General features: G+C 46.2%; 2 protein-coding genes across 2 annotated transcripts in view; one reads left to right on the top strand and one right to left on the bottom strand.

The window, feature by feature from the left end:
* LOC139049115 (carbohydrate sulfotransferase 8-like) overlaps positions 1–27,559 on the top strand; it is a 142,575-nt gene that overhangs the window by 17,264 nt on the left and 97,752 nt on the right. The gene's annotated exons all lie outside the window — the stretch shown is intronic.
* On the bottom strand, positions 331–27,038 carry LOC139048698 (uncharacterized). The gene is made up of 8 exons (XM_070523193.1): positions 26,996–27,038; positions 20,728–21,589; positions 18,275–19,466; positions 12,265–12,373; positions 9,450–9,553; positions 8,453–8,500; positions 4,376–4,514; positions 331–338 (listed from the first exon to the last, which is right to left on the bottom strand). Exons 2-8 carry the CDS (start codon positions 21,561–21,563, stop codon positions 331–333), a joined length of 2,436 nt encoding a protein of 811 aa, XP_070379294.1. The 5' UTR covers positions 21,564–21,589; positions 26,996–27,038.

Genomic DNA, 27,559 nt, shown 5'->3' with positions numbered 1-27,559 from the left:
TTCGTCCAGCATTGAGTACAATTTAACTGCTTTTTTTGAAGGAACGAAAGAATAGTCATTGAAATTGCTTCGACTGCACCGTCTATGAGTTTTTCTATGTTTCACAAGCCAATTTAACTGGGAAGACGAGAACCATGGTTAAGCACAATTTCTATTTCTTTTTTCAGCAGAAAGGACATTATAGCAAGAGCTTCTGACACAAAATCAATTTCAATCGTCCACTTGGCAGCATGGCCTGCGGAGAAGGCTGGCGCAAAAGACGTTGTTCGTTGACTCGATCATTCGCTTGGCGCTGCTACCAGTGGTTGAGCGATGATGAAATCGCTGCCCTCATCGACCTGCGAATTGAAAGAGAACCAATAAAATCACATGAGTGTACGATCGAACAAGCAAATGACGAAAAAATGGAAAGGACAAACGATAAAGGTAACAAAAGGTCACTTGCAGCTGCTCACCTAGATAGACTATCTCACAGCCACGCAAAACGATAGGTAGCTTTAGACACGTATTTGAGCCGACATGTGTAATACATTACAGGACGTTCGCTTAGCTAAAGCTTTCTGTAGTTCCCCATTCCTCGGGACATCGGATGTTATCAGAGTAACATGAGCATAAAAGTGCTTATTTTCATAAGCTGTTTTATGTTCGAGGGAACATTGATAAGGCTTGAACAGTCAAGAATCGCGAAGTGTGCTTTGGACAGAAAACAAATGATAGTCATATGCTATGCAAAAAAAGGTGAGGCGTGCAGACAGCACACAAGAGAAGAGAAGTGAACAGCATGAACGCCGAGCACCTTTTTTACATAATGAATCCTTACCAACTAGCTCAGCTTTCTGTCGTTCTAAGATAGTCATCTGACGTTAAGGGGCAGGAAGATGGGAGGAGTCATTAGAGAAAAGCCGATATTCTCGTTGACATTGAGAGGAGAAAATGCAAGCGGGAGATCACGTAACCGCATAGAAGTTAACGGCATATGTAACTCGAGGAAAAAGAGAGCACATCTGAAACCGACCTGGCATTAGGGAGATTGGTCATATAAGAAAAGGTTGCAAGCATGCAAAGGAGACGGTTAATAGAGGTAATCGAAAATCACTGGGAAAGGCCGCCTTTGCCATAGCGATGGTGGGGGCGATTGTTGTGATGAGGCTGATGCTGGTAATGTGCTAATTCTTTATAGGTTGGCAGCTGTAATATTCGATCCGACACAAGGTCACATGTTCTATGTTTCTTTTTTATCTTTTCTTGGGAGCTCTACTCGTGCCAAACGTGTGCCAAACCTTGATGGACGGAGAAACGGAGGAACTATCGTCAGCAGAAAAGTTAAAGTTTGGTGATACAAACGTGCGAAAAAAGCACAATACAGGGAATATTATAACCTACACAAAATAGGCTAGTGTAAAAGGCATTCGTTAATCATTTGATGATTTGTTGCCACTATGCGCTGATCGGAACGGCCAGTACAGAATGCAGCTGAAAGATGAACGAGATTGGCTGCATTTGCCACTACCCCGTTCCAGAGGGGATGCTCCCGATCATTCATCCATATGTTCATCCATCCGACCCCCCCACACGTTTATCCATTAGTTCACTCACCCGCCTATCCATCCATCAATCCATGCATCTATCCAAAAAGCCTTCATGCAACTCTACATCCATCCATCCATCCATCATTTGATGGCTTCAAGGTAAACTAAAAACTTCAGCTCATTGGAGTATGTCGTACGATCGAAGTTATTTTGTTAACTACAAAACAAACTGTCAATGGACAAGGCATGTAGAAAATAGACTTTTCTGATTATGTATGCACTATTTTTTTCTTTTTTCTACATTATAGAGCCCCTCTCCAGGTTTGGGCACCGCAAATAGAGAAGCATGGCGTGTAGATTACGCGTTGGCGATTCTGTCCGTAAATTATCAAACCGTTTCGTAGAGCGAAAACAGGTTAAAAGCACTATTCTGTAGATGGCGAAAACAGGTTAAAAGCACTATTCTGCTTACTTCTATAGAGTCAAGCTCACGTTCAGAAACGCATAAACGTAAGACACACTGCCTGTAACGTCAGCAATTGTGGTACGCGGCTTCAGTACTTCGTCCCATGCAGAATGCGCGAAACTACAAATGCAAGTGTGCCACGCAGAAAGAAATGTAAGGGAAGAAAAGAGAGAGCCGCAGTATAGCCCGAAAGTCAAAGCATTGATGGCGATAGCAAAATAATATACAACTACGCGAAGAAAGCTTCGTGGTTTTATCGGCCGTCTTGCTATTGCCGTAAATACTCGCTTATTACTGGAATTAGACATCATGGTGTCACGCTGTCCGTCGCGGTATCCTGGTGGCCATGGCATCGCGCTTCAAAGCTCAATGTCGTGGGTTCGACCCCGGCCGCGGCGGTCGCATTGCGATGGGAGGAGAACGCGAAAGCGCTCGTGTACCGTGCATTGGGTGCGCGTTAAAGAACTCCGAGTGATCAAAATTAATCCGGAGCCCATCACTACAGCGTGCCTCGCAATCATGTCGTAGTTCTGGCACGGAAAATCTCAGCAATGTTTTTGTTTGTTTGTTTGTTTGTTTGTTTGTTTGTTTGTTTGTTTGTTTGTTTGTTTGTTTGTTTGTTTGTTTGTTTGTTTGTTTGTTTGTTTGTTTGTTTGTTTGTTTGTTTGTTTGTTTGTTTGTTTGTTTGTTTGTTTGTTTGTTTGTTTGTTTGTATCACACGCGCACAGGCCAACATGGACAGATCTTACTCGATGACCGCAAACACTCGCTGTCACAAAGAATGGCGTCACGAAAGCGCCGGCCTGGAGGCGCGAACGCTTCGGGTTGCCTCTCGCTTCAACCCGTACGCATACGCGTGTACGACGCATCTGATTACGCGACCTCCAACAACGGGCGCGAGAGAGGACAGCGCACGTGAAGAGACCGACCATATCGACTCGCCCGTTCCTCGCAACCGCCGCAGACTAGCTCCACGACGAAACGCGCGGGCGGCGTCACCATCCTTCTCCGCTCACGCTCGCACGCCTTGCCTCGTACTCTCTGCAAACGGCGCGCGGGGCACGATCTTATCGCGTTTGGACTTTATGCCGAACCTCACGGCGACACCGGCGGTGACGACGACAGCGAAAATTAAGCCTGGAGTGCGCGTGTAATTTCTGTCGCAACAAGAGAGGAGGCGGGGCTTGCGACGTAAATGTGGCCCTGTATCCCCTGGCTCCGGTGCGGGAGAAGGCAGGGAAAGAATGGCGCTTGCCGACGATAGCGGATGCAGAGGGAGAGAGTGCCGTTAAGCTCACCTCTCGGCATCATGGCTACGCAGCGCTTCAATTTCTCATACGCCCTCTAATAACAAACCTGTACGAAAAACATTTCGCCGACGATAACGATGCTCCCTAATGCAAAGCTTTAGCGCAGCTATAGATGGGTTTTCATTTCGCAATATATTGGCTGGCGTCGACAATCTGCCTTGTGCGGCACGTGTCAAATGGAGCGAGGCGGAGCGCGACTGCCTCGCTAATGGGGAGATCGCGAGAGGCAGCACGTGGATGACGCGTGGGCGCGATTCAGAGCAGCCGCCGCAGACGGACCTCCACTCATACAGCGCTTTGTTTCCATACAGACGACGCGCGCTATTCTGCCGCCATCTGGTCGCCATCGTCGCCGCGAATCCCGTCTTGCGTTGCACTACGCTTTCCTTCTTACGCCTTCACCATACCCTCCTCTTTCACGTTCCTCGTCACGCTCTCTTCGCTATAAGCGTGTTTCGACCCGCCGCGGTTAGTGAGTGGCTATGGTGTTAGGCTGCTGAGCACGAGGTCGCGGGATCGAATCCTGGCCACGGCGGCCGCATTTCGATGGGGGCGAAATGCGAAAACACCCGTGTACTTAGATTTAGGTGCACGTTAAAGAACCCCAGGTGGTCGAAATTTTCGTAGTCCCCCACTACGGCGTGCCTCATAATCAAAAAAAGTGGTTTTGGCACGTAAAACCCCATAATTTAATTTTAAGCGTGTTTCATCAGCGCTTCCGGTCCGCTCTTTCATCCTTTTGCTGTGCTCGTTCGCTCCGTCACGAGGACGCCAACGGACGGCGACGACGATTGCCTCAGGAACGGGTGCCAAAGAGCTGCACTCTGACATTCTTGTAGTAAAGGGCTCCCTAGATAGCGCTTTACAAGTCCCAATGTATGGCGAAAATGTCCCGTGAAGCCCGATGTACGCCCCTCTATACTTTTTGTAGTTTGCAAGTAGCGTCATGTTTGATTTGCTGCGTCCCTCCTCTGTTGGCTATTCATTCTGATTGTAACAATTCATCAAACTGCTGTGGTTTCGGTTCTCTTACAGTTTCTCAAATGTGGACGCAAAAAAAATTAACTCACATGACACGGTCTTCAGGAACTCTTTGAAAATGGCCGTCAGGATGCTGGGCAGAATGGCGAACGCTCCTCGGATGATGTCGCACAGGGTGTCTTGAGTCATGTCCTCGAAGCTTGCGGTCAGGTCGTACTCTATCAGGCACTGCAGGCGAGGGTTTAAAAAGGACAAAACAAAATTATGCCTAGTATATGGAACGCATATTGCAACCCACGAGCAGCAAAGCTTTAGACACGCGCTTATATAATTAAATGGCGTGCAACTAAATGTGATGCTTACAATCATGTTTATCGTCGACGCTGTGAGGACACGAGGACTAAAACGATGTATGATGGTTGTCGATGGGAAGACTGGTGACGAGATATAATAGACGAACTAATATGCCGCATATGTAAATACATTGAAGGATTCTCTAAGCCTTGTGTCACAGGGACACGTGCCCATTCGGAGGCATTGGACAGGAATGGAAACATACGCAGTTGCATACACCCAATGGTACAAGTATGGGGTAGCATAAGAATAAGGAATCTAAGGAAATAAAAGAAAACGTTCACTGTCATTCACTGTTCTATTAAGAGGCCCCCGTGGTGTAGAGATTCCTATCGGTCCACTTTATTGCGTATTACGTGGATTAGGACAGGACTTATTGTTTTGTTACACAAAGGTGCGCGCACTCGCACAACTTTGGCTGTCAAAATTTCGTCTTATATACGCCGGTTTATTGGCGAGGCAGCACTGAAATTTCGAAGCTTGGAGTTTTAAGAAGAAAGGTCCGTGCAATGTATTTACGCAACATCGAAGCACTTGGTTGGACGATTCCCTTTCATCAAAAGGATTTTTTTTTCTTTATCCTCTCCACAGTCGTGACGTTCATTCAAGCAATGTTTGTGAAAGCAGATAGCAGTGCTTTTGAAAAAAAAATAACATTCCGTGAGGAGTCGCAAGCAGGTAACAAACAACATGTATCGAACATTCGCCGGTGAGCCGCAGTAATGTTTTTTGCTATTTATGGTGACGTAGTGAAGCCCCAAAGGGCTATTACAGGAGTGAAGAGTAAACAACATGACAAAAAAATTTGTGAATCATGATTTACTAGAGAAATTCCGCAAACGATGAAGATCTCAAATGACATGACAAAACGTTCAGGGGTTCTACAGTGCGGGGAAAAAATAACTGCTTTTAAATTTCTCAGTGCAAGGACAAATGAAAATAATTTCAACGCATGGTATTGTCTGTTAGATGTGGGCCTGGTGATATCGATGCAGTTGCAGAGGAGAGGACATTGGGAAGATATTAAGTTTAAGCACTCGACAAGGTCACGAGTAGGGAAAGTGGCAAGCTGAACATTGGGGTATAGAAGTTGCATAAACAATCCCTCAGAAAGACTGGCTGACGTTTCAACAAGTGGACCTGTTTTTGTCGAAGGTAGCCTTGTCATCGCATCTGGGTTAGATTTACCTGGTTAGTAGGGTGACGTCACGTTCAGTAGTGGTTGGCTACGGCTGGCTGCCGCCCACAAAGACCGAACGTGACCTCACCTTACTTCTGGGCATTGTGTAATAAATCAGTTTTGCCCGCTTAAAGTGTCCTAATAGGCACTGTTGACAAAATTGTGATATCGTCCTTCATTGCAGAGTTGCAAACGCCTCCTACAAAGATAGATCCACCTGTCAAAACGTTGGCCAGACTTCCTCTGTTTATGTAACTTCTATATCCCTGTGTGCTACTCCATCTGTCGGCCCCGGCCCTTACTCATTTTAAAGTGGTTAGCATGACACTCATTATTTTTTTTACTTCGAGAGCTTCAAAAACTTCTAGTAAACATTTCATTACTCCTAACTGCAACAACGCTGATCAAATCCGGTGCAGTGCATATCGTAAAAACTGAGTTCCGTGTTTCCACGTATCTACATAAAAGCTTCCGAGCTAGAGCTTCCTCTTGAGAACTACCTAATGTCGTCTCCGAAACACACCCGGCATACCTTTTGGCTGTCTTCAGTCCTAGCATGGAAGACCAGTAACTAATTTTATTCGGCTTACTTTGAGCAGTCCCAGTGACGCTGTGCTAGTCATCTTTAGTTATATGACCAACTTTACATATATAGCAAGAACAACCAAAATAAATCAAACAGGTACTCGTTCGTTTCATTAGTACCTGTATGCTACAACCACAGTGTTGTTTAGTAGAGATAGGAAGGAATTCTTACCACTATAAAATCTACTAAAGATGAGACCACAGACTCCTGCAAAAAAAAAACGAGGAAGGGAGACATTGAGACATAAGCACAATTTGTTGGACATGTTCATGTTCTCAATTTCAGTGTGGTCAGAATGTTCTCACGTGGCATGCGTTGTTGTTATTGCGCAAGGTTCGACAAAACAAACTAATAGACAAGTCTCGAAAGAGCAGGGTATAGTCATGATGCTCATTGGAGACTGCGTTACTGTTTCCCACCCTTCTCTTTACATTTGTTGGCTATATTCCTTAAATGGGCACTAAAAAGAAAAATAACTTGAGTTGGATTAGTAAATTATCTTTAGAGAATACAAAAAGGCATTATCTTCCTCCAAGTGGGTTAACGTGCCAAGAAATCCGAAAAAAAACAAAAGACGGGTGACGACGCCACCGCAAGACTGTGCACTAGCGAAGCCCTGAGGTCGTGAATTTTTGACGTAGTATCTTTCGGTGTAGGTAATCTTTTTATCGGTAAATATGAACTGCATTGCACACTAAAGGTGTGAAAGACGGAACATATCAATTTTGGACAGCGTATTTAACTGTGCCATACTGGCCCGAATACGAGAAATTGCAGCGAATAAGTTCTGCAGAAGCCTTCAATATTCAGCAAGATTCATGACAGGGAAAAAGGACTTGCTATCCACGTGACTTGCAGCACGAAGCTACAATCGAAACCCACAAGGGTCGCTCAGGAAGAAGGTTTCGGAGTATTAAGCAAATGAGTTTGTCCTGGCCCGAGCTCAAACCCTCTACCAACGCCTATCGGAGCGGTAGCTCTACTAGGTGAGCTAGAAAGAGCGTTAGCAGATTAATTGCAAAGCGGGGCCTGAATCAACCGACAACTCGAAGCGAAGAGACACTGGATATGACAAATCAGTTCTGTGGGCAGCGGCAAGTCGCTACAACTGCCCCAAGTCTGAGGATGAGGATTTTTTTGCCCTTTCGCGCGAGCAAGTACTTCGAAATCCATGACGCAAAGGATTTTTTGGCCTGTGACGGAAGCCTTCATTTTTGTTTTGCAGTAATGAACCTCTTATAGCGAAATTGGCAAAGAAGGTTTTGAAAGAATACCTTATCTCAGGCTAAGCTTATTGAGCGTTTCTTTTCCGTTCTGTGAGAGCGTTAATGTCACCTAAGCGCCATTACGCTCGTATAAAACATTAGCATTAGTATTCGGTAACCTTACATACAAAATGAGCATACAACATTAATGTTATCATTTGTAAACATCAGATGGAATATAAAAGTTTGTTAGCATTAAGTATAACCTGAGCGCTATCATAGCACAGTAGCATTTGTTAGGATATAGCGTAGAATGTTACCTTTGGCATTTGTTAGCGCTACATAGAACATCACCATTACCATAAAACATTGGCATTGATATTTGTTAGCATCAGCTAGACCTCAAGTACATTGGCACAGAACATTAGAATTTGTTAGCATTAGAAAATGAGCGCTGGCATAGTACATTAGAATTTGTTCGCATTAGATAGAACGTAGGCGTTAGTGTTGATTATTAGCAGTCTTCGCTTTCACTACATCAGCATTAGCATACCAAATTGACATTAGCACTTGTTAGTATTGCGTAAACTACGAGCATTAGCATAGAACCTTAGCATTTGCGAGTATCATATGGAACGTTTTTAGCATTAGCACAGATCATTACGATTCGATAGCATTAACCTAGAAGGCAAGCATTAGCAATCGCGGGCTTTATGCCACCACACCATTGTATTCAACTTCACGAAAGTAACTGTATCACATTAGTGTCGGACGCAAAAAAAAGAAAAAGAAACCTGTCGGTGGGGTTTACTTGAGTCTAAGACCTTCAGCCCATGCTTACCTTGACCAGGCGTCCCTTCTCACACTGCTCGAAGGTGTTGTCGAAACACTGCAAAAAAAATAACACAAGTAAATATTAACGTTAAGCTTTCTATGCGAACCCTTCGGGACTTTGCTGAAAGTGTTTGCTGAGAGTGTTTGGTATTGCCACTGTCTCGCCGAATAACTCCAGGACGAGACAGCACGCACATGCATCATGTATTGGTTTGCATATGGCTACCTGTACTACCCCCACAATCATGCTAGACGCCACTCTGTTGTCAACGGAATTGCACAATGAAACATCAAGTGTAACCCAGATGTTTGCTCACTGCAACAAATATCTACTCCTGCGAGTGCATAACTCCGTTGTCAAGTCAAAGTTTTCTTTGGTTTTTTTTTCAAGAAATTTGGCGCATGTGTGTGGTCGGCTTCTGGTCGAATAACCTAGGGGGGAGGGGGGATTTTGGAGATGGCACAATATAGTAAACTGGGCTGATCTCACAGATGCGTGGTGAAAAGTGTACCGATCCCTGAGGCAGTGTAATCCGTGGTCGCGTGCACCATGCGAGAAAATAGAAGAAAGATAATTTTTAAAGAGCAATAACATCATAGCCAAATAGGAACTTGAAATTCACATAAGAGGCTTGTTACCCAATTTACTAACGCTATAGCAAAACAGCAAGAGGCAACGTGCTCATCACTCTAACGAGAACGTATGACAAGCATCGTTTGGAAAATCCCACCTGTGGTGGCCGCATTTCGAGGGATCGAAATGCAAAGACCCACGCACACTTAGGTTTAGGTGAGCGTCAAGGAACCCCAATTAGTCAAAATTAATCCAGAGTTCTCCGTTACGGCGTGCCTCATAATCAGATCGTGGTACTGGCGCGTAAATCCCAGAATTTATTTTTCGATCAGAGAAACAAACATGGTCGCTTGCGAAAGTATCGCTAGTAAAAAGCGGGCAACTAGTTCGGCCGCTTGTATTCAAGTGGGCTCAAGCTGGGTTGCCTTACCTCTCCAAGGCTGTTGGGGAAACCGGCTTTAATAGTCCCGTTACAGATCTTGTCGTGACTCGTACCGGAAAAGTGTTTAGCCATCGACGAAAGGTCCAATTTATCTGAAAGAAGGAAGCCATAAATTTGGTAGGGCCATGAACAATTTTGGTGCACTAATTTGGGTGCAAGTCGCCAAGGATGCGATAACAGCGCAGACAATTAAGCGTAGGAAGAAACAAATTATTAAGACAGGTAAAGCATGGGGGAAAATACTTGGTATGTGTAATAGAAGTGTAGAAAAAAACAACTGGGTGGTGATTCAGCAGTAAATGCGACAAGAATGCGGTAGCATTACGTCGAACCTCTTTGAGGTCCTGGAGCCTTCATTTGAACCGCGTTCACCACATTTCAAGGTGATGTTTAGGAGCTTACACGGCATACATTCTGCCTCTTCGAGGAGCGAAACACAATTGACTGTGGCCCCCGGAGCAGCCCACTGTCAGTTGCACTATATCATTATCAACAGCCTATATATGTCCACTGCAGGACGAATGCCTCTTCCAGCGACAAATATATATATATATATATATATATATATATATATATATATATATATACGAGAAGAAAGGGGGTTAACCGAGGGGCTCGATTTTTTTTTTTATTAGTCATACCATAAGAAGCCGACAAACACTGACACCAAGGACAACATAGGGGAAATTACTTGTGCTTAATAAATGAAATAAAGAAACGATTAATTAATGGAAATTAAAGTGGACGAAAAAACAACTTGCCGCAGGTGGGAACCGAACCCACAACCTTCGCATGTCGCGTGCGGTGCTCTACCAATTGAGCTACCGCGGCGCTGTTTCCCCATCCACTTTCTTGGGTATTTATGTGTCCTAGTAGAACCCTGGGAGTGTTAGCCAGCTCCACCACGCACAGACCTTGACGGCGGACGTGGAACGTCTTTTTTGCCGCAGGCGTCACGAGAACGTGATCTTTTTGGGTGAAGGCAACTGGTCAATAAACCCACGCATGCATATATATATATATATATATATATATATATATATATATATATATATATATATATATATATATATATATATATATATATATATATATATATATGCATGCGTGGGTTATTAAGAAAACAAACAAGGACACCAAGGACAGCATGGTGGGAATTACTTGTACGTATTAATTGTATTAAAGAAATTATCAATAAATGGAAATGAAAGTGGATTGAAAAAACAACTTTCCTCAGGTGGGATGCGAGCCCACGTCTTCGCATTACGCTTCCGATGCTCTTACCAGTTGAGCTACCACTGCACCGTTTTCCCGTCCACTATCTGGGGTGTTTTTGTTTTATCTGCGAGAACTAACCCTGGGAGCGTTAGCCAGTGCCACCACTCAGATGCCTTGGTGGCGTACACACGTACACGTGACTCCTGCGGCAGAAAGCACGTGTTCCACATCCACCGCCAAGGCGTGTGAGTCACTCAGCCAGCCTCGGCAAGCCAGCTCACCTTGATGCCATTCCCTTCGCTTTTTTCTTCAAAAAGTCGGCCAACCACGTGACCGCTGGCACTCAGCGTATTGGCGGAGATTGTATGATTCCCGGTAGTTTCTAATCGGTGCTCACTTGTTCGGCTGCTCCGCCTTCAGCTCTGCCTGCGGAACGCGAACGGACTGGGAGCACTAAAACCTACCGCGCCCTATGACGTGACGATCACGTGTTGGACCGACCCGTTTGGCTTTCGGTCGTGTTGAGCGATGCTGCCCTCCCAGGTATTTCGGTCTTCCGTAAAGTATTGACACGTGTACTTGTCTTTATCGGGCGAGACGTTTTGCCGCCTAACAAATGTTATCGCAGAGCGCAGGACGCGCCTGCATGTATTCGAAGTTTCTGGAAAGTTATGGATGCTTCTATCCGCTGTCGGTTGTCGCCGAACCTTGTGTTATCTGATTTTATCGCTTGATACGAATTGCGTAGAACTTTGTAGAAGGCATGCGGGTCCCAACGATTAGTCTAGAACATGCGATGACTGCTGTATAAAGGCCGGCGCGCTTGACCCACTGATCAGATTTTCGACGATCGCCGAGCGTGTTCGCTGCTATCGTTGTGCTATAAGTGTAGCCTGTTTTGTGGGCACAGGTTCACCCAGTAAAAGTTAGTTTAGAAGTTCACAGTATTGCTACTGTGTTATTCAGCGTCACCACCACGTGACAGTATCCAATGCAGAACGCGCCGTACCGCCAATGGAAATCACCGCGAGGCAAAAAAAAAAAGAAAAGGAAGAGAGAGGGAAGAAAGTGAGCCAGGACTCGTGGCGTAAATGTGATGCCGTTCCTCGGCTCCGGTACGGAAATCAGGGAAGGCAAGCCGCTATTCAAGGTAAAGTAGGGGTCGGGAAAGTGGGCCTACCTTGGCAGTGAAGCTCGCTTCCTGACAGCGGGACATCTCACTTAATTTAATCTCCTTCAATAATGCAGCAATTTGATATATTATCGCGATAAAACGCTTCTTACATGGCACCTTACAATTTCCAGTATATAACAAAAATTTCCAGTGGGGCCTGGTGAGGGGCCTAGTGAGGGGCCCTTCGGGGTGCACCGTGACCATCGCGTGCAAGCTGTCACACAGTGCGTGTTAAACTTGGGAATATCCGTGGTGCTTGCTCCCGGACCGCAGCGCCAGTGGTCGCCACTCTGGAAGCTGCCCTCCCAATGAATTATTTTTTGTTACAAATTTCACAAACGTAAAGCATTCAAAATTGGCAAAACCGGTTATGCTCATAGCTGAAGAGCCTTGTACGTGGGGTAAGCTTACGGTGTGACGTAAATGGCACCAGCCTGTTGAGCAGCGAGTACAAAACCTTCTCTGTGAGGTAAAACGCCTTGGCAGGACTCCATCGGTTCAGCAAGCCGGTGATGGTGCACTGCGATCGATGAGATGCGTCAGAGGATCTTTGAAGCGAGTTAAAAAATAGTAATACAGGGCAGATTCTCACTTAGCTCAATCTACGTTTCTGACTTGTCATTTACGTCATGGAGCTGTAAATAATTTGCTGTATTACTTGTTTCTGTTATCAATCACACAAATCGACAGACAATGAAGCCAGAGAACGCATAGGGGAAGGCAATTGTTATGTTTAATTGAAAAGTAAAATCAATTAGGTAAGGGTAAATGAAAGTGAACGTAGATAACTTGCCGCATGGGGAAGTCGATCCCACATCATTCGCATTACCCGGGCAGCGCTTTACCGTGGATAGGTGGATGCTTTGAGCGTCGGCTTTCAAACGATGTGGTCGGTTGCGCCACCTAGCTCTTATTATTATCTTGCCTAAGGTCCCACCTACACTTAGAGGAAAAACACACACAAGATTCCCAGCATGAAACTTCCCTATTTGGAACTTTGTTTTTTATGCCTCCGTTACGTTTCGTCTCCCCACTTTTCTGCCGCCAAACTTCCAATCGCCCATTACGAATCCCTATTGCGGACATGTTTACTTACCCCCTGCTATTGCTGAACTCAAGGGCTTTAAGGAGGTCAAATGATTTTAAACCATAAAAGGTTGCGGCCTGCGTTGTCATACGCTCAGGGAATGTCTAAGAAAGCCACATATACCGGCCTCCATTCTTCTCCCGATATTTCAGTACACTCAGTCTGAACAAATAAGGTGTGACCCAGACGCCCACCGATTCTGAAGCCATTCTGAAGTTCTCCCAACATGCCATTATTCTGTGACAATGCTTGCAGTTTCAATTTAATCGTCTGCATTGCTAACCTGCATATTATCGATGTAGAGGTCACCAGTCTATGTGAGACCGGTGACCATTGCCCTTTTAACCGTTGGTGGGAGGTAGTAGGTGAGCTTACAAGCTTAAGTGAAGCCCCGCACGCGTAATGCGGAAGGATCTGATTTCGCTTCCCACCTGCTGCAACTTCTCTTTTCACCCACTTTTATTTCACTTGACCTGATTATTTCTACATTTCAAATAAACATAACAAAAACCTTCCCCTGCGCTCACTCAGGCTTCGCAGTCTCTCACTGGGTACAATTTTGGCTAGCAAGAAATCGAGCCACTCAGATCCCCCTATAGGTACCCCTACAGGAGAACTTATAGGGTGACCTATAGATTCCCCTATAGATCCCCCTATCAGCACTTCAGCAGCACACGAAATGGACATGTCCTCTAGGTAGACTCTTACAGAATACCCCCCCCCCCCTCCAGAACAACGCGGGCTCCGAAGAGTTTGAAGCGAGTCAGAACAGCGTCCCACAAGTAAGCCGCGGGACAGCCGGGCCGCGGCGCTAAAAGCGCCACGTGACCCACCTAAGTCGGAACGCCTTGTCATCTCATTAACTAAAAGGAACGCGGCTTTCTTGGTCCTGCATATACCTGCTTTTTTGCAAACTGGTCTCTGTTAAACCCATTGCAAACCTGTACAATCCTGTATGAATTCAAATAGGATTTCTCAATAGGGACGTGCGCATGCAGCTAGCAACACTCCTACCTCACTTTGTTGGAAGATAGAATGACAGGGCAACTTACCGAACACAATTTCACCAGTCCTCGCAGAAGAGTCTTGTCAGATCAAACGCACATGAAAATAGAACATATAACGCTCGCTTTCATCCGTGATCGAAGGCACGCCAGAGTTACTCTGTCTGATCCAAGAAAGTCAAAATGCCCTACGGCTCTACCGAGAAATTCGACCCGTGATTTTTGTTTAGCACGAATAAACATATGCACGCATATACGCAAATTGATATACAGAAACAGAGGGAACCTAATGCATCACTATCTGGATGAGTTTATTCACATCATTATACTGAAGTAGTAATTAAAGAAACGACCAAACCTTCCCCTATCGGAAAATGGGGGTAAGCGAAGCTTGTCCTGCGTTTACCTGACCTTCGTCACGGTTAAGTAACCCAAGGGCAACGGTGCCGGGTTGCTTCGGCCTCCCACTCCTTCATCTCGCGATCTTTTTCTCGCTGCTGGCGGATCGCTTGGGCTTGGGTGACTCTAACGGCTGGATCGGCGCACCAACGGCAAGCCCTTTCATGGGCGAGTTCTCGCCGCCATTCGTCGAAAGCTGCCATTTCCTAGGGGGAACGGACAAAGCGTGACCGTTCCATCTGTTTTCCGAGAAAGAACTTAACGGAAACGAAGCCTACTGGCAGCGCGCGCGATACCCTTTCCTGGCCTTTCCTTCACCGACGGAAGCGAAACGGCTCTGATTGGTTGAGCGCGTGACGTGAGCGCGCGCCTATGCAGCTGGAATCCTTGCTATTGACTAACGTTCCGGTGCCGGCGCAGCTGTCAATTCATCAAACCGCCCTTTCCTGCAGCTACTCTGCTCTGGTAGCAACTGTTTTTTTTTTTTGCGTGACTACCTCGCCACCGAAACTTGTGAGCCAATACAAGCTTCACTGGAAAAAGAATCAAAAAACATTTATACACCCGAGGAGGTCTCGTAGATGGAAAGTGAATTGGGCCTTCCTATGCATGGTAACAGTGATCATAAATACAACAGTGACAACAGACAAAACTTGTAATCGCAAAACTATAACTATTATCAATAGGTTAATGAGCGAAGTACAGTGAATGACTGTGAATTAATAAAACGTTAGCAATGAACTTCAAACTTCAAAGGCATGCTATTTCAGTAGTAGAGAAAAAATGACAACGAAAAATGCAGGAAAAGAAAATAATAAAGACATAACCTACTCGGTTGATCAATAGAAGCAAGCTGATATTGTCAACCATGCTGCAGGCAAGGCTTGCTACTTCATAGATAGGGTGATTGTAATGACATGACAACGGTAAGAAAATGATTAAAAACAAAATGAAGGAGACACAACATAATCAAAATCAAATATCGAATGGGATGGCCTGATAATCTCCTGGCTAACATTAATAAAAACAATGCCATCATGGCTAGTTCCAACTTCTGTCCCAAGATCCTAGAAAATTACTAATCGGGGCTTTATTTTACACGTATATCGAGCAAAGTCTTTGTCGTCAACCGCGCATTGGTATAGTGCCGGCAATAACACTTCACATCTTTAATATCCACATGTCATACAAGCCTTTGTAGTTGCTCCATACTTTACTCAGGAAGTCAGATCTTTTGTGTAAACCAGGCCCTCATACTTTGAACGCTCTTTCACCTATTTCTTATCTGGTCAGCAAGTACATATTGAAATGAACTGATTCATTCTGTGCAAAGAAAAGCAGGACGAGTAAATACCTCTCCTTCCTTGCACAAATACAGATCTGATCCCAGACACTGAAACGGGAAGAAAAAAGGCAGCACTGTTTATTAGCAGAACACTTTCTACTGTTCCATATAACATAAATTATTGAGGTCTGGATAAGAAGTCATGGGAATTTTCGGTACAGGTAGCATGCACATTTCAATGCGAAGTCTGACTGTAGCGGCTGACAATACAATGTCGGGTATACTGAGAACCCATGTAATTAGGAAAGTTGGGAGGATTTTTAGGACGGGGCAAACAGCGTGTAAGATGAGGACAACCGAAAGAACGACAACAAAAGCGTTCTTTCACTTGTCCTCGTCTTACGCGCCATTTACCGCTTCCAAATATGTTATACCAACTAGCCCAACGTCTATCCTTCTTACAAGAGCTATTTTGTCCTCTATCTGCGCCAACTTAAAAGAGATGATATTCTTTCGAAGCGCGAGAGGATTCCCCATCGTAAGTCATGTCAGAGCTACAAAGTTTTCTGTCGGCTCATCGGAAGCGCGCCTCGTCTAACAACACATCGGGCATCGTCAGAAATCACAGAATCAGCGTTGCGTGACCATCAAGACGTCTCATCGCGCCACAGCACGAAAACTACGGACCTGCAGCGGCAAGGATATTTGGTGGGATGAGAGTAGTGTGTCTTGAAATATGGCTAAGACTACTCTCGTTACGTCGCAAAATAAATAATGTTGCCATTGTGCTTCGGTATTTCTTTTATGTGCTGCCGTTTACTTTGCTCGATCATCTCTTAATTTAGAAACCGTATGAGTTATCGAAGTCTGCGAACTTTTTGGGTCTGAGCACATAGCGGTGAACTTCCGTAGCTCAATCAAAGCAACATTGAACCGTAAGGCAATACGCCTCAAGACAACAGGATTCCTGGGCTGCTAAAATTGATTGTATGAAAAAAGCGGCGCTGATTAGTTCAATAAAATAAGTAGTTAGAGTAATGTAAGGCAAATTTGATAGTAATTGCCTACTGCTAGCTTAAAGTTCATTTCTGGAACAAAGGCACGGGAGCGATTCCGAAGAGAGAATGACCAATCAGGACCAAACTGGGCCCCGCGTATGCCTAGAGCGATTCTAGGCAGTTCACTACAATGTGATCGTTGTCCACCAACATCTCGCTTGACTCTTCTCGTAAAAAATTATTGTAGACACCTTCTATGCTCGACAGAGCAAATTTATATCGTCTACACAACTAGTATACACAAAACGAATGATTGTTAAATACCGCATGCTTCGTCAATAAGAACACCAGGAATGCATCACTCTTCCAGCTAAACCGCGTGCTTGTTGGTAGAGAAATATCAGAAGTCGCATTTTTCGCTGGATCGAGTTTGCTTTCACCTTACCGAGCATGATCGGAATACTTAGTTCCCAATAAATTTGAAGCGCGCATCTTCTGCGGCGATGCCACTCAGAAAATGACAATTTCGCTGCAATGAAACACTCACGCCATCTGTGGTGGCTTTCAGCGCGAATGAGACTTGTGCCTGGCGGTCCCTCAGGACAAAGGATGCTACACCTGCAAACGAGCAGCTGTGGAGTGCTGTGAGCGCGTCGTCGTTTTCTCGAGGTTAAGGAGTTGGCGACTGAATCAGCGTCACCCGAGACTAATGGACAAGCAATTATGTTTAATAGGCAAACAATTATGTTTTGTATCTTCGGCTCTTCCACCATTCAGAGCTGACGGGCGAGAAGAGTTGTGGGACCCCATGCGGCAATGGGTCATCGGCCTTGTGCGTTGCTAAACGCCAACGTCGCTCTTTGTGCTTTTCCCGTGAATCGCCAGTGCACGCCCGGGCTACATTGTGGCCCGGCGCCAACTGTGACGCGCAAACAAAGGAGCTCACTGCGAGACGACAACCGCCACCCTCCGTGGAAGCGCTGACTACCGCGAAGGCCAGTCTCCTGACCCTGACAAGCGGGCCGTCACGGGGACCCCTCTAATTGACACAAGAAGCCCACGTCGAGGATTTCCCTGGGACCTGCGTTGGCTTGAGGTTCCCGAATTGCCACGTGGTGGCCTCGTATGCGGAGCGATCGTGCAACGTTGGAGGCGGAGTCGGGCGGAGCTGTGCGACATTATGGGCGGGATTTTTCCAGTGGTTCGACGATTGTGATTGGCCGACAAGAAGGACATGGAGCTCCCTCGACGAGCGAAAAGGGGAAATCAAATTCTTAAAAAGAGGAGCGGGAGTGTTCTGAAGAGATGCTCGGACATGCAAAGATTTTAGCGTGTAGTGTGCTCCAAGAATCATGCAGCCGTTCTTCTAAGCCCCCATCTCGTAAATTTGTATATAAATGCTTTTTCTCATCGCTAGGATGTCACTCTGGACCTCTCTTTGTCCCGGAACCTGGCACTGCACCAACCATGGAAACTTCGGGGCCACTCGGACCCCCGGCTTCACAACAGCCTGTGGTTTAGCTGAAAGAGTGATGGGGGTATCTACATGACGCTCCTTTTAACGGAGCATTCGACACGTAAGCAGCTGAATCACTCTGTGCTACAGTAAGACATGTGTAAAGAACAGGAATCGCATGGGGGTTATTACCTTTCCAATGCCGAGAACGTCTGGCATGTTGGCATTTATGCAGGAACCTCCCTTGGGTGGCTTAGTTGGACGAGTATGGCCGCTTGTTGGTTTTGTTGGATGATGCGTTGGAGGGTGGGTTGTCCAGACTACTGAGCTTGATGACAGGCTAGACGTTGAGCTGTATGTGGTGCTTGATGTCGGGCTGGATGTCGGGCTAGACGTTGAGCTAGATGTCGGGGAGTATGTCGAGCTTGATGTGGGGTTTGATGTCGTGCTAGTCACTGAGCTAGATGTCGGGCTGTATGTCGAGCTTGATGTCGGGCTAGACACTGAGCTAGATGTCGGGCTGTATGTCGAGCTTGATGTCGGGCTAGACACTGAGCTAGATGTCGGGCTGTATGTCGAGCTTGATGTCGGGTTAGACACTGAGCTAGATGTCGGGCTGTATGTCGAGCTTGATGTGGGGCTTGATGTCGGGCTAGATACTGAGCTAGATGTCGGGCTGTATGTCGAGCTTGATGTCGGGCTAGTCACTGAGCTAGATGTCGGGCTGTATGTCGAGCTTGATGTCGGGCTAGACACTGAGCTAGATGTCGGGCTGTATGTCGAGCTTGATGTCGGGCTAGACACTGAGCTAGATGTCGGGCTGTATGTCGAGCTTGATGTCGGGTTAGACACTGAGCTAGATGTCGGGCTGTATGTCGAGCTTGATGTGGGGCTTGATGTCGGGCTAGATACTGAGCTAGATGTCGGGCTGTATGTCGAGCTTGATGTCGGGCTAGTCACTGAGCTAGATGTCGGGCTGTATGTCGAGCTTGATGTCGGGTTAGACACTGAGCTAGATGTCGGGCTGTATGTCGAGCTTGATGTGGGGCTTGATGTCGGGCTAGATACTGAGCTAGATGTCGGGCTGTATGTCGAGCTTGATGTCGGGTTAGACACTGAGCTAGATGTCGGGCTGTATGTCGAACTTGACATGGGGCTTGATGTCGGGCTAGACGCTGAGCTAGATGTCGGGCTGTATGTCGAGCTTGATGTTGGGTTAGACACTGAGCTAGATGTCGGGCTGTATGTCGAACTTGATGTCGGGCTAGACACTGAGCTAGATGTCGGGCTGTATGTCGAGCTTGATGTTGGGTTAGACACTGAGCTAGATGTCGGGCTGTATGTGGAGCTTGATGTGGGGCTTGATGTTGGGCTAGACATTGAGCTAGATGTCGGGCAGTATGTCGAGCTTGATGTTCAAGTTCAAGTTCAAGTTTATTCATCAATGATGTCAGATTTAGAAGAATTGTATGCAAAATGAGCACTACACAGGGAGTCCCAAAGTTACAAACTGTCAGGGGGACTCCCATACATGAAAAAATAAAAAAGACAATACAGATCAAACATTGGTTACGGTGGCATTACAGACTAAATATGAAACAGCGCGAAAAAAGAAGAACTCAAAACTGTTTAGTAAGGCAAAAAATTGCGAAGAAGACTTCTGTAGTGAACAAGCAATGCAAATGTAAAATACAATAAAAATATGAGTAATAAACGTGTAGTACAATAGCTAAGTCAATTATGATTACAATCACAAAGGCAGTGGTTAGGATGAAGACAGTTGCTGCATAAAGTATTTCTTAACCTGATTCTTGAATATGTGCTCTGTGGGGGATGATTTTATGGTATGTGGAATAGAATTCCATAGTTTTATTCCCGCAAATGTGGTAGTGAACTTACCATAGTTTGTGCGCACTTTAGGCAAAAGACGATTATCGAGTTCAGAGAACCTAGTAGTGTTAGTATTTACAAAAGTTTCAGTAACAAAGCCATCTATATGTGCAATATTACGAAATAACTTATAGATCACGATTGTTAACTTTAACTGAAAGAGCTGATGAAGAGGATGAATGTTTAAACTGCAATAAAGTGGCGTTGCATTCGATAGGAAATGGCTGAAAGTCATGAAGCGAATCGCCTGATTCTGCATGCGTTGAAGTTGGCTGAGGTGAGCGAGGTATGTGTTTCCCCAGGCTGATATGCAGTAAGATAAATGGCTGTGAATGTGTGCATGATAAAGGGAATGGATAATGTGTGGCTGAAAGTACGAGCGGGTTTTGATTATGGCGCGTATTCCAAACGATATCTTACGGACAAGTGACTGCGCATGAAGATTGAATTTCAGATGCCTGTCTAAAACTACGCCAAGAAACTTAGCGCTAACAGATATTGGTATTAAGTTGTTTTCAAGACGCACCGATATAGAGTTCGAAATTAGTGTCGGGGAGGAATGAAAAACCATAAAAACCGTTTTTAGAGGATTGATGCACAACATGTTCTTTTGACACCAGGAAGTTATGTTATGCAGATCAACGTTAACATTTTGCTGTAGCTCGTCGACATCGTTAGCACAAGTAAAAATAGTGGTGTCGTCTGCATATAATATACAGTCTGTAGTCTATGTGGGGCTTGATGTCGGGCTAGACACTGAGCTAGATGTTGGGCTGTATGTCGAACTTGATGTCGGGCTAGACACTGAGCTAGATGTTGGGCTGTATGTCGAACTTGATGTCGGGCTAGACACTGAGCTAGATGTCGGGCTGTATGTCGAGCTTGATGTCGGGTAAGACACTGAGCTAGATGTTGGGCTGTATGTCGAACTTGATGTCGGGTAAGACACTGAGCTAGATGTTGGGCTGTATGTCGAACTTGATGTCGGGCTAGACACTGAGCTAGATGTTGGGCTGTATGTCGAACTTGATGTCGGGTAAGACACTGAGCTAGATGTTGGGCTGTACGTCGAACTTGATGTCGGGCTAGACACTGAGCTAGATGTCGGGCTGTATGTCCAACTTGATGTCGGGCTAGACACTGAGCTAGATGTCGGGCTGTATGTCGAGCTTGATGTGGGGCTTGATGTCGGGCTAGACGCTGAGCTAGATGTCGGGCTGTATGTCGAGCTTGATGTGGGGCTTGATGTCGGGCTTGAGCTGGATGTTGAACTTGCAGGACTGGTGGTAGTTCTAGTGTTGCAGCCACAGTCTGGACTTCCAGTCGTACTGACGGCAGAGGTAGAAGTAGGGCTGGAAGAAGGGCTAGAAGTAGAGATGGTGGAAGAGCTAGAGGTGGGACTAGAGGTAGGGCTGTAGGTATAGCTTGATGAAGGGCTATTAGGTGGGATGGAGATAGAGCTAGAGGTAGGGCTCGAGGTAGAACTTGAAGTAGGGCTATTAGGAGGAATGGAGATGGAGCTAGAGGTAGGGCTAGATGTAGAGCTAGAAGGGAGGCTAGAAGTAGGGCTACTGGTAGATGACCATGTCATGCTTCCGGTGGAGGTGCTGGTAGGTGCTGTAAATATATAAAAGTCCTCGGTTTTTACGGGAGGAAACCACAAGTGCCTGCGAATGACAACACTTTGAAAATGGCTCGATAGTACTATTGAAATAAAATGCTCCGGCAATAAATGTTTGGCCTAATCTCTTCTACATATCTTGCGCCTACGTAGAGCTAGATCAACACAACGGGACGGATTGCTAATTCAATCCATGGGTGAGCATGACGTGGGCCAGTGCGACCGGATCACACCACGCACAGGGGCGTCATAAAGCAGCTGCAAGCGTTACGATTCGTTGCAGCTAGAACCCGTCACGCTCATCTGCGCGTTTGATCGATGGTCCATCCCTTCGTGTGAATCCAGCTCAAAATGCGAAATACAAGCGGAGTTGGTTAAGAACATCTGAAAGATTTCAGAGTTCACAAGGCTACGACTTAGGTTAATGCTTGACCCATTGATTTACTGACAACGTGATGTAAAGAGAGTTACGTGCTTCCACTAACACCGCTGTTACCGTAGCTGTTCATTTGCCTCTGCAGAGTAACATATTAGTTTCTATTGGGACAATAATTACCGTCAACTGAATATCAGTGCCTTGTTCGGTCGTTCTGCGTTTTTCTTTCATCCTGTTAACCTTTCGTCCTGTTTACCTTTCAAATACGCATTAGATAGCAAGGCAGCCTGGCCTACGATAATGACTTTGTTGCTATCTGCCGAATCCATCACCTTCATTCTCTTCACGAAGCCACCCTCCCAATAGGATAACTCTGGTCTCAGCCACATATATGAGAGGAAGCAACAACAATAGCTCCGGCCTGGTGCAAGCTTACCGTGGAGAGAGAATCCCAGGGGCGCAATGTTTGAGTTTGACGACGTGAATAACATCGCTTCTTGTGTAGAGACTCAAGAAGCTATCTCTGGTCGGATAAATCGCGAAGCTCGCTTGAGGGAGTTCCCGCAAGCACTGATATAGGGACCAAAGCATCGAAGAAGCAATTTTTAATGCGGTTAGCATTCTTTGTCTACTTTAGGTGTTTTGAGTTTTTCTATCTATTTATCTAGCCTCTTAAACCGGGCCCAAGCTGCCCACCAGGTTGTGCTACGAGGTAAGTTCTCCTGATAGTGAAGTCATCGGGGTCATTCAGTCGTCGTCATGCCAGCTTCGTAATTTGACTCTCGTCATGCCATCGTCATGACTCCTTCTACATCGACCCAGTGACTCAGGTTGTCTAGTGACTTGGGCCACTAGGTATGTGCTCGTGGTCGTGGTGTCATCGTGGCCGTTGTATCGTGGTCATTGCAACTGTAATTCCACTACCGTTATGGCGTCACGACACTTCGTCATCTTACAGTCGCTGTACACTCGTTGTCACACCACCATCGTGAAGCCGTGGTGGGCGTTTCATCGTTGTTACTCCTGCTTCATCTTCCGACTCTCCTCATGCCATCGTCCTCACGCCATTGGCGTCATAAAGGCTCGCCGTACAGTGTTTGTCATGCAATTGTCGCCATACACTTATCGTCATCTTACTGCCCTCATACCGTTGTCATGCCATCGCAGTCTTTGTGAGGCACGCCATACGGTCGTCGTCAGTCATTCGTTGTCATGCCGTTTATGCGATGTCCGCGGTCGTTCTATCCTTCTCATTCTAATTTCTTTATCCGACTCTCGCCATGTCGTTACACAGTCCTCGTCATGTCGTCGCCGTCATAACGCCTTGATCGTTCCACTGAACTTAACCCTTCGTCGCCATTCTATCGTAATCAAGCTATCGCCAATCAATCGTGATTACGCCGCCATGTCATCATCGTCATGGTGTTATCATCAAACTGCCGCTTTTGCGCATCCCTTTTCATACTGACTTCGTAATACCACGGTGGTTGTGCCATCGTCGCCATCCGACTCTCGGCATGACGTCCGCGTCACCCGCCGTCGTCATACAGACTTGATGTAGCAGTCGTCACGACACTGCCTTCCTACACTCATCGTCCCAACGTCCTCATAGCGTTGCAATGCGGTCGTCGTCTTGCATTCTTGTCATACCTTCGGTGTGATGCCATTGTGGTCGTTCGACTGCCTTTGTGAAATCGCCATCATAGGGGGAAAGATTTCATTTTCCAGAGAGGAGGTCAGGGGCCCGACCAGCTTTCCAAGCTCCAGATGAGTTCGGCCTTAATTTTTCCGGGCAGGCCTGGCGAGAGGTCAGGAGACAAATTGTTGTTCTTAAATTTTGAAGTATTACGTGCCGAAACCACTACCTGATTATAAGGTACGCCATAACTGGGGACTGCTGATTAGTTTTGACCATCTGCTATTCCTTTATGTGCACCTACATCTAAGCACACGAGCCGTTTCTTGCTCTGCTTTTCGCTATGAAGCAGCGCTAAGCTCTGGTTAAGACTTAAAATGCACGAGAGTTTTGGCATTTTGCCGCTATCGAAATGCAGCCTCCATGGTCGTAATCGAACCCGCGACCTCATGTGCAGCAGCACGACTTCGCAACAACACTATAAAAATGTTTAACCCTTAAGGGTGCTGCCGCACTGGTAACACTTTCACTGTTAGAGCCTTACAAAAATTTATAGAGGCCGGCAACGGAGCTCTAACCAGCCGTGCGATGACAAAAGTAGTAGCTGAAAACTACGTAATCATTCTGACAGACTTGGGCGCACAGAAATATCCGACAGGAAGAATTTCACCGGGGCAGATATGACACTCTCGTGCCGCATATTACTGTGCGCCAAATGCTGTCAGAATGACTGCATATTTTACAACTATGTCTCTTGTCATCACACGTCTAGTTAGAGATTCGTTGTCGTCTTCTATAAATTTTTGAAAGGCCCTAACGGCAAGGGTGTTACCATTGCAACAAGAAAATACCTTTAATGGCGTAAACATTCTTACAGTGCACTGAGCTACCGCCGGGTGTGAGGCATGAAACACACTATAAAAACAGCAGCGCTCTTTGAGTGGTATATTTGCCGCACAACGATAATGGTCATCTGTCTTGCCCGCATTTCCTTTCTTTAACGCTGCGAGCCCAGCACTTCCCAGCCACGAACGGCATGCGCGTTATCAGCACGACAGAGCCTTTTCGACAGGAAAGTAACTAGCGCAGCGTTTTCAAGAAAGGAAACGCAAGCAAGACAGATGACGAATGTCGTTGTCGGGCAAGTATACACCCCAAATGGCACTGCTGTTTTCAGAGTGTAGGCATCACGGAGCCCGCGATCATAGTGGCACTTTCGGGAACCTTGCAAGGCAGTGAGCACAAGCAGACCTGGGTCACTGCGTCTGCCTAGCACCTTTAGTCAAGACTTTTATTTTCGCTGTGAAGATTATACATTGAAATTAGCTTGAATAAAATGGATAGTTTGCCTCCTCTAAACCTGGACGGTACTGCGCGTCTACAAAAGGTTTGCATACATTTGCCCTACTTTTTTTTTAACAATGTATTCTAGTGGGCCAGTTGGTTGTGTAACACGACGGAACACTCCACTGCGAACAAGTACTGTGAACAAGGACGTAAAAACTAGGACACTATAAACGCGTGGAGCTCCGTTGATATCAACTGTTCACAAAACAGTTGATAGACTGCGCTTCATGTGTCTCTAGTGTCCTAGCGCTTAACTTTCTTGCCCCTAGCATGGATTCGAATCGAACTGTTCCACCGTGAAACCTTTTACAGCAAAGCTGTTTACCTGACGAACCTGTATGAATGAGCCCTATGCCTGGTCTCGAAGGGGAGGCGGGGGGCGATCTGGGCTGGCTAACGTCCGTAAGATGAACAAAAAAGATGGCGGAGACACGTGGTCTAATATGTGGGGAGGGGGAAGGGCATCTAGGCTGGGCAACGTCGGTAAAGTGACAAAAAGGACAAGGAACGATAGTATGATGCAGAAGAAAGAAAGGACGCGTGGTTGCGCCTTGCGCGGCCCATGCGCAATAGGAGAGTGCACCCGCGCTGGGCGCCTTTGCTGCCGCCTGTTTCCGGTGTCGTCCACCCTCAATACAACGGCGCAGCAGTTGGGACGGGAAAACACGGGTATGTACGCCGCGGTAACCGCCGCCGTGAGTAAGAACCGGATTTCGCATTACAGAGGTAGACCACTGCACCAGTTGCAACTCCAAAAACATGAAAAGACCAGGCATTGTGCGCACGGCCCAACAAGCCGACTATGAGTGAGAGGTCTCGACAGCAGACACGCGACTATAACCAACGACAACGAGCACGTCCGACAGCGGAGAATGTGGCCATCGAGTTTACTTCCGAAGGAAGTCAGCGCAGCACATGCGTAAGCCCAAAAGTCGGCATCGAGAGCAACAACGAGAGAACGGCATCGTCAAGCCACGCCGTTCGAGTCTTCCTCCAAGCGGCAGAAGCGTGAGTTGCCACCGCCTTCGAGCTTCATTGAGGCGAATGCCAAATTGAAGAGAATGTCCCAGGATGCGGAGTTTTGCCATAGTTGCCCGGTGTGCGATCGACAGCTTCGCGGCCTAATCCGATACCATACGAATAGTTCGGCCTGAAATTTGTTCGCCACCTTCAGCATATGTTTTCTCGCGAGCCCTTAAAGACTGCGAAGCCTACTGCGACTCAGACGGCATCAGATGCCCATCTTCGGTCTTCGTCATGGTTGGATACGATTAACAACGCGGCGGCTTCCCTCCTAACCTGCAGCAGACGTGAAACAGCGCCTATTCGAAGAACGTTATTGCTGCAGTGATGACGCGATTACTTTGTTATCGTGGCAGGACTGCTTTGGGAGAGTCAGGTCTAACAAAGTGCACTTTCCAATTTGTCCGCAGTCATTAAACAACGACATGACTGCTCTTGCAGCAACAATACGTCAGCCTTGCTGTCGAAATCGACCTCGTTGCGAGCAATGGAAGACAGATAACATTCCTTAACATAAACAAGAGTGAATCAGTTTACTCTCCATGACCCACCGCTGTTGCATAGAGGACTGGCATGGTAGACAGAAATATAGAATCTTGGTGGTACATGCATTTCTTTTTAAGAGGGCAAAAGTGAATAGTGTAGTTTATAGTCTCTTCCACCAATTCAGCAATGTTCGACTTATTGAACTGCATGTGTATGTCTGTCACAGTTGTAAATTCCTTTCTTTGTTGACGTGTTGACTTGTGTGCGCGCTTGGCACTGCGTTTGCTTCGAAATATTTTGCTATGCAATTGCGATTCAGCATAAATGTGTAAAAAAAGTACGAACCGAATGTTGGGCTTATTGGTTAAGCAATAGTGATCCGACCAGCCGGACCCCGGGTTCAACACCTACTATCAATAAATAATAGTTGGAGAATATTTCTTGCGTTTCTATTTTTAAGGTAGGTCACGTGATGAACATGAGCGTGAAACAAGAGCTGCCGCATGTGTAGAACCATCAGAATGTTCAACTCACCCGTAGTCTTCCCGGGGGTTGGTTTAGGGCCCTTTGTCTCATGCCCACCTACGAGAAGGCAAGATAGGTGTTGCCGGTTGCATGCACAAACATTCAGTGACCTATATGCCTGAATACGAGGATAGCGAGTGTACAAAACGAGTGGAACGATCACGATCCTTGAGACCTACGTCTGCTATATTTCAGATTTCTTTCGAAATCTTAAGTTACTACATTTTCTTGTATTACATGTAAATTCAAACAAGACACTCGAGAATATAAGAAACAAGGAACAATACCTAGTATGAATAACAAATACTTGGAGCATGTTTCATGCATTTATATTTTTAGTGTAGGTCACGTAAAAATGGCGAGCGTGAAACAATTATCAGCATGTTCGACTTACCCGGACCCTTGTCTGGTGTTGGCTTAGGGCCCTTTGTCACCTGGCCACCTGCAAGAAGGCAAGGTATGTGTTCCCGGGTGCATGCACAAACGATCAGTAATCTATATGATTGAATACGAGGATAGCCAGTGTACAAAACGAGTGCAACGATCACGATCCTTGAGGCTTACGTCCCCTAT

This window comes from Dermacentor albipictus, chromosome 8 (genome assembly GCF_038994185.2).
Source record: "Dermacentor albipictus isolate Rhodes 1998 colony chromosome 8, USDA_Dalb.pri_finalv2, whole genome shotgun sequence".
Lineage (NCBI taxonomy): Eukaryota > Metazoa > Arthropoda > Arachnida > Ixodida > Ixodidae > Dermacentor > Dermacentor albipictus.
This window is presented reverse-complemented; position numbering and strand designations above follow the sequence as displayed.

Excerpts from the sequence above, each read along its gene's own strand:
- LOC139048698 (XM_070523193.1), bottom strand. The coding sequence starts at position 21,563 with ATGACATGGTCATCTACCAGTAGCCCTACTTCTAGCCTCCCTTCTAGC. Across the intron at positions 12,374-18,274 it reads ACGTTCTCGGCATTGGAAAG|TGCACCATCACCGGCTTGCT; the intron begins GTAATAACCCCC and ends CATCGATCGCAG. Across the intron at positions 9,554-12,264 it reads GGTGCCATTTACGTCACACC|ATAAATTGGACCTTTCGTCG; the intron begins GTAAGCTTACCC and ends TCCTTCTTTCAG.